Here is a 7,832-nt window from a genome sequence, read left to right on the forward strand (position 1 = left end):
ACTTCTCCGACCTGCTGAATGGCATTGAGAGTACAACACCAGGAGATGGCGAACCCGATCCCCCAATCGATGACGATGGAACAGATGTTCCATTACCCTACCATGAAGATATTCGAATAGTAATTACCCGCTTGAAGAACAACAAAGCAGCGGGGGCCGATAGATTACCGGCAGAACTATTCAAATAAGGTGGCGAAGAACTGATAAGGTGCATGCATCAGCTTCTTTGCAGAATATGGTCGGAAGAAAGCATGCCTGACGATTGGAATCTCAGTGTGCTCTGCCCAATCCATAAAAAGGGAGATCCCACAATCTGCGCCAATTACCGTGGGATCAGCCTCCTAAATATCGCATACAAGGTTCTATCGAACGTATTGTGTGAAAGACTAAAGCCCACCGTCAACAAACTGATTGGACCTTATCAGTGTGGCTTTAGACCTGGAAAATCGACAACTGACCAGATATTCACCATGCGCCAAATTTTGGAGAAGTCCCGTGAAAAGAGGATCGACACACACCACCTTTTTGTCGATTTTAAAGCTGCTTTCGACAGCACGAAAAGGAGTTGCCTTTACGCCGCGATGTCTGAATTTGGTATCCCCGCAAAACTAATACGGCTGTGTAAATTGACGTTGAGCAACACCAAAAGCTCCGTCATGATTGGGAAGGACCTCTCCGAGCCGTTCGATACCAAACGAGGTTTCAGACAAGGTGACTCACTATCGTGCGACTTCTTTAACCTGATGCTGGAAAAAATTATAAGAGCTGCAGAGCTAAACCGAGAAGGTACAATCTTCTACAAGAGTGTACAGCTCCTGGCGTACGCCGATGATATTGATATCATCGGAAGCAACAACCGCGCCGTTTATTCTGCTTTTTCCCGCATGGATAAGGAGGCGAAGCGAATGGGTCTGGAGGTGAATGAGGACAAGACGAAATATCTCCTGTCATCAAACAAACAGTCGGCGCATTCGCGTCTTGGCTCCCACGTCACTGTTGACAGTCATAACTTCGAGGTCGTAGATAATTTCGTATACCTGGGAACCAGCATCAACAACACGAACAATGTCAGCCTCGAAATCCAGCGCAGAATAACTCTTGCCAACAGGTGCTACTTTGGACTGAGTAGGCAATTGAACAGTAAAGTCCTCTCTCGACGAACCAAAATCAAGCTCTACAAGAGGACGCTTATCATTCCCGTCCTGCTTTACGGTGCAAAAGCTTGGACGATGTCAACGTCAGATGAGACGACACTAGGAGTTTTCGAGAGGAAAATTTTGCGTAAGATTTATGGTCCTCAGAACATTGGCAACGGCGAATACCGCAGACGATGGAACGATGAGCTGTACGAGTTATACGACGACATTGACATAGTTCAGCGAATAAAAAGACAGCATCTACGCTGGCTAGGTCATGTTGTCCGAATGGACGAAAACACTCCAGCCCTGAAAGTGTTCGATGCAGTACCCGCCGGAGGAAGCCGAGGAAGGGGAAGGCCTCCACTCCGTTGGAGGGACCAGGTGGAGAGCGACCTGGTTACACTTGGGATCTCCAACTGGCGCCGAACTGCGAAGGAGAGAGAGAGGTGGCGCACTAACGTCGATTCGTCTATAACCGGCTAAACGGTTGCAACGCCAATCACCTACATACATTTTCTAGGTCTACTTCACCAACACAACATTATTCTAGATTAATACATATGTATGTATGTACTCTTAACGGCAAAATTTTTGAATTTTTAATTTTGGTTAGTACAAATATATATTGCCATTTGACGCCACTTTAAAAATGACTTTAAATTCATGGCTCTACACCAGAAGCTCCCCTTAAGTGCTAAGTACATATATTTAGAAGCCAATGTGCGTATATTGTCGTCGATATTTTTATACTCTCGCAACAAATGTTGCTAAAGAGAGTATTATAGTTTTGTTCACATAACGGTTGTTTGTAGCACCCAAAACTAAACGAGTTAGATATAGGGTTATATATACCAAAGTGATCAGGGTGAAGAGTGGAGTTCAAATCCGAATGTCTGTCTGTCCGTCCGTCCGTCCGTCCGTCCGTCTGTGCAAGCTGTAACTTGAGTACAAATTAAGATATCTTGATGAAACTTGGCACACTTATTTTTGGGCACCATAGGAAGGTTGCTTTAGAAAATGAGCAAAATCGGACCACTGCCACGCCCACAAAATGGAGAAAACCGAAAACACATAAAGTGTCATAACTAAGCCATAAATAAAGCTATGGAAATAAAATTTGGAATGAAGGATCGCACTATGAAGGGGCATATTTGGATGTAATTTTTTTGCGGAAGTGGGCGTGGCCCCGCCCCCTACTAAGTTTTTGGTACATATCTCGCAAAGCAATAAAGCTATATAAACCAAACTTTCTGCAGTCGTTTTTTTTAGCCACTTTTTAATACAGTCTAAAAATGAAAGAAATCGGATAATAACCACGCCCACCTCCCATACAAAAGTTAGGTTGAAAATTACCAAAAGTGGGTTAACTCACTAACGAAAAACGTCACAAACACTAAATTTCACATAAGAAATGGCAGATGAAGGCTGCACTCAGATTTTTTTACAAAATGGAAAATGGGCGTGGCGTCGCCCACTTATGGGTCAAAAACCATATCTCAAGAACTACTAGACCGATTTCAATGAAACTTGGCTTGTAATAGTTTCCTTACATCCCAATAATATGTTGTGAAAATAGGCCAAATCGCTTCACAACCACGCCTACTTCCTCTATACCAGAACTTTGAAGATGATCTGAATCGTTTACTTTACAATATATAAAGTAAACACTAGTGAAGATATCGGTGCAGAACTTTGCACAAATATTATGTTAATAGTGTGGCAGCCCCATTCTAAAAATCGGCGAAATCGGACCATAGGTTTTTAAGACCCCATATATCGAACACGAGGACCTCGGTGCTTCTAACCTAATATTATGGTTTCCAACTTTCAATGGACTTTATACAATATATATGACGAATATGTGGGTCAAATTGTGTATTTTATAATATAAATAAAGTTAAATAAATAAATTGCGAGAGTATAAAATGTTCGGTTACACCCGAACTTAGCCCTTCCTTACTTGTTATAACTAAAATTTAGATTGTGTAACCACCTAATACCAAGCGATTAAAATAAAAAGTGTTATTAAGGTATTCATATAAAAACTGTCTTTTGCTGGTTTTTATAATGTGAAAACTGTTGGTTTATGTCTCTTTCCTCGGTTAGTCAAATAAAAGAATAAGTGCTCTTGTCCTCACGGATAAAACAAAACCAACCTAACATTCGAGTCTCCCTCTCAACAGGCCGAATTTTTATTCCAACAGCCCTATTCTGAAAAAACCTCATAACTGAGGTGAGAGGAAAATTTTGAGAGATTTCTTCTGTGACATATTTTGTGAAGCTATTCTGGCTCGAACCTCATAAGGAAAAAGATTAAAAAAACACCACATGAGGTGAAAAGCACATCGCTGTCAAACAGCTGTTTTAATAAAAATAAACAAATACAAATTTGAAATGGATAACCAAGAAATGTAAGTAATTTTTCAAATTCAAACATTTTAATGTAAATGTAATGATTTCATTTATTTTTACTAAGCTAACTCCGACCAATCGTCAAGAGCTGCAAATGCTTTGGTCGGTTTGGTGATACTGTACTATACTACAGTTATTGTGTTCGAGTTGCGACGTTATAATTATGTATGTGTACATATATATGTACATACTACCCAGTAAAAAATCTTTGGATTAAGGTTAGTTTCCAGCTCTCAAGAAAAAGCTCAAGAAATTATCGGTATTGTTTCTTTTGTATGAAATAGTAGTAAGCAAGAAATTTTGACATTTCATATTGCACCGTGAATGTTAAACAATGGAAGAAGAAGAGTGTGAAAAATTCAAAACAAACAAGAAAGAGATTTATTTAAGCAAGAGTAATTGGTAAGTTATTTAAATTTATTTAAAAATGTCGTGATTAACTATTTGTATTTATTTTTCAGGTGGTTTTTAGTTTCTAGAATGGAAGACGATGAGTAAATTTTATACACTATTTCACCAAATTATAGTTTTTATACAAATATATTTTCTTATATTTTAGGCTAAATTTGATGATATTGATGAACTGTGGTGCTTTCATGACCATCATGGAATATGGCAGCAACAAGAAAAATCGCAGGAAAATGTGTCATTGGGTGAGCCCTTATCTCAAGGCAAGAAATGAGAAGGGGAGGTTTGCCACCGATTTCGAAAACTTGCGGAATGATCCAGCTCGTTTCGTGGAAAATTTCCGCATGCCGCCATGTATTTTTGATGAGCTTTGGGAGATGCTGGAGCCACATCTGCTTCCAAAGCGAAATAGCAGACCAAAGGATTTCATCCCAGCTAAAGCCAAGTTTGCAATTGTACTAGAGTATGTTATGAAAATATATAATATATTATATTAGCACAAATAGGATTTGACCGCCTTCTTTTTTCAGGTACCTGGCTTCTGGAGATTTACAACGCCATATTGCCTCCTGCTACCGAATTAGTAAGCAGCATTTTGGAAGAATCGTGTCCGACGTGTGTAAGGCAATATGCTGCGATTTGAAAAATGAAATACCAGAGTGAACTGAACACACGTTGTTGGAAATATCTAATAGCTTCCGAACGCAATGGAATTTTCCGAACTGCGTCGGGGCTATCGATGGAAAACACATATCTATCAAAGCCCCACCAAAATGTGGAAGCGTGTTTTATAATTACAAAGTAAGTAAATATGTCTGTATATGTATAGATTATAATACCCTCGTACGCTAGGATATGAAAATGAGTAAAATCGGTTCAGGAATTACCTCAGCCCTCACATACTATATATGCCGATTTTCGTTATTCTATTGGGCTTTATGAAGAATATCTGGGTTAAATTGTGTGTTATCTCAATAAAATTACAAAAATTTATTGCGAGAGTATATAAATGTGCTACCAAATCCTCTTGTTTCTTCAAGATGTTATTGAATTGACTCCATGCCTCATCATTTTGGCTTCCGCTAAATTTCCGCTTACTTGTGGTGGGTGTTGGATTCTGAAAAATGCACAAACAAAAAATAAAACATTTTCATTTACATGCACATTATATACACATGATATACACTTACATAATCATATTGCGGAACATTTAACTCCTCCACATCCGCTCTATTTATGGGGGAAGATGAATCGAAATCTTCAAAAACTGGACTTGTGAAAGTTCTGCGAAAACAATGCATAACTTCATGAAATTTTAAAATAATATTAAATTTACTTACTTTCGTTTCTGTGATACATTTGGCAAAAATGCCATTTCTTCAGCAAACTCCCAATCAACAGTATCTGAAAACAAAGGCTCCTCCAGCGTTTCTCCACAAGCGCTACCACTTTTGTGATTGCGGGCCACTTTGGCGTGATAGCGATAGCTCTCCCGTAAGCTAATCCACTCAGCTTTGCACTCACTAACTAATATAAAATAAAAACAAGTTAAGAGATTCATAAAATAAAAGTTTAATTTATATACACTTACCAGTTTTGCCAAGCTTATGTGGACCCAGGCCTGCTCCACAGCATTTTTATTTGAATGCAAAACGTTAGTAATGTCCCATATTCGGGGCCATTCTTCCACTTCTTTAATTAAGTTTTGTTTTTCACCTGCAGTGAAATTTCCAATTCGCTTTTGCCGCTTTGTTGTAGGTATTGAGTCTTCCATTTCTAATGTTTAAGCCAAAGAATATATAAAATTCAAATCAAATTCAAATAAAACCACAAACTTGCTTCTTCTTCCCGCTCAATTTACTTCAGAAATATATAGAAACTGTTATGTTTCTTCGCAAAACCAGTGTTGCCTATCCACAATTTATAAAATAAAAGTAGTAAATATACTTACTGAATTTCTTGAGAGCTGGATGTTGCCACAAGAAAATTTAATACAAGAAAACTTCTTGAGCTTTTCTATAGTGTTTTTTTGTATGGAGTTTTTGCTTTTCTTGAGAGCTGGAAACTAACCTTTAATACCAAAATCGAGTAAAGAAGGAGTAATGATTTGTTCATCCATTTCGAGCATTATGTGAGCAATAAAGTCATTTTTGTTAGTTTTTACAACAATCGTTTGTTTCCTCGCTTTTTGTTACATTTTGGAGGAATAAATGAGCTTTATAAGAATAGAGGATAAAGCGTAAAGGCTGATCATAACTGTTAATTATTGTGAAATTCTTTTATGTTCTATAAAAGCGTATTTTGTCAATTTAAATTAGTTTGAATTTTGCAATCGACGCGTCAACGTGAATCAAGTGTCGCGAATATTTGTATAAAATTTTTATGCGGGTAAAAAGTGATAAATTACAGTATAAATATATGTAATTATTTATAAAAAATTTGTGTGTATTTATTCTCAAGACGATTAGTGCAAAAATAAATTGAAAAATAGTCTACTATATTGGTCCATCAAAGCCTCCAGATATCAAAGCTAATTAAAAACAAAAACTATTGTTTTTCGGTAAGATCTGATTTTTTTATATTTCGTTTAAGTAACTAATATATGTTATATATTTTTTTCATACTTTCCAGAATCCGTTAAAGAAAACTTTACATCATGTGGGGACTTTACAATCGAAACTGAAAGACCTATTCACTAAAATCTACTCCAACTTTCAATTCAACGTAAATATTAAAATTAGCTCTACCACTTACCAAATATAAACATTATTTTGAATTATTATAACTAATTTTGTTAAGTGAATTAATATATCTTATATCTTAAAAATAAAAATTTTTAATAATTTACAACACTGTTTATATTTTTGTGTGTCGGATTTCTGCTCTTTTTGGAGACAAAAAAGATTACTCCCTCTACTCTCGTTTCAGAGGTCAAAAAGAGCTTAAAGAATGCTCGGTTTGTCCTCCATTAGGAGTTCAAAAGGAGTGATCCCTCGTAAGGACATGCCATGTTAAGAAGGAGTAATAAATGAATGGGGTTCGGAGCATTGTGGAGTAATCCATTACTCGCAAAAGAGCGTTCTAAGATTAATCTTTGGATGATCGAATTTTTTACTGGGTATGTATATGTTTAAAATTATTTAAAACAAGTAAGGAAGGGCTTTCCGGATTTCAAATCCACTCGTCATCCTGATCATTTATGTATATATAACCCCATATCTAACTCTTATATTTCTTGGTGACACAAACAACCGTTATGTGAACAAAACTATTATACTCTGTGCAACAGGTTGCGAGAGTATAAAAATATTAATAAACAAGTAAGGAAGGGCTAAGTTCGGGTACAGAATTTGACCCGCACATTCGTCATATATATTGCGTAAAGTCCATTGAAAGTTGGAAACCATAATATTAGGTTAGAAGCACCGAGGTCCTCGTGTTCGATATATGGGGACTTAAAAACCTATGGTCTGTTTTCGGCGATTTTTAGAATGGGGCTGCCACACTATTAATATAGTATTTATTCAAAGTTCTACACCGATATCTTCACTAGTGCTTACTTTATATATTGTAATGTAAACGATTCAGATCCACTTCAAAGTTCAGGTATATAGGAAGTAGGCGTGGTTGTGAATCGGTTTGGCCTATTTTCACAACATATCATTGGGATGTAAAAGAACTATTAGAAACCAAGTTTCATTAAAATCGGTCAAGTAGTTCCTGAGATATGGTTTTTGATCCATAAGTGGGTGACGCCACGCCCATTTTCCATTTTGTAAAAAAATCTGAGTGCAGCTTCCATCTGCCATTTCTTATGTGAAATGTAGTGTTTCTGACGTTTTTCGTTAGTGAGTTAACCCACTTTTAGTAATT

The 7,832-nt window shown here is 36.9% G+C and overlaps 2 protein-coding genes across 3 annotated transcripts; one reads left to right on the forward strand and one right to left on the reverse strand.

The window, feature by feature from the left end:
* Nucleotides 1-3,871: 3,871 nt before the first annotated feature.
* LOC128921497 (uncharacterized) lies at nt 3,872-4,930 on the forward strand. 2 transcript variants are annotated; one of them, XR_008470936.1, is made up of 5 exons: nt 3,872-3,953; nt 4,013-4,045; nt 4,111-4,422; nt 4,490-4,760; nt 4,812-4,930. XR_008470936.1 is itself a non-coding variant. In XM_054229303.1 (4 exons), the coding sequence occupies exons 1-4, from the start codon at nt 3,886-3,888 to the stop codon at nt 4,620-4,622; spliced, it is 546 nt and encodes a 181-aa protein (XP_054085278.1). In that variant the 5' UTR covers nt 3,872-3,885; the 3' UTR covers nt 4,623-4,907. The 2 variants fall into 2 exon arrangements, 1 of the variants encoding a protein (XP_054085278.1); XM_054229303.1 differs by having other exon boundaries at nt 4,490-4,907.
* LOC128921445 (uncharacterized) lies at nt 4,754-6,087 on the reverse strand. The gene is made up of 5 exons (XM_054229169.1): nt 6,030-6,087; nt 5,300-5,486; nt 5,150-5,243; nt 4,978-5,076; nt 4,754-4,774 (listed from the first exon to the last, which is right to left on the reverse strand). Exons 1-5 carry the CDS (start codon nt 6,085-6,087, stop codon nt 4,754-4,756), a joined length of 459 nt encoding a protein of 152 aa, XP_054085144.1.
* Between the last annotated feature and the right edge of the window lie 1,745 nt (nt 6,088-7,832).

The sequence above is a fragment of the Zeugodacus cucurbitae genome, chromosome 4, assembly GCF_028554725.1.
Source record: "Zeugodacus cucurbitae isolate PBARC_wt_2022May chromosome 4, idZeuCucr1.2, whole genome shotgun sequence".
NCBI classification, from domain to species: domain Eukaryota; kingdom Metazoa; phylum Arthropoda; class Insecta; order Diptera; family Tephritidae; genus Zeugodacus; species Zeugodacus cucurbitae.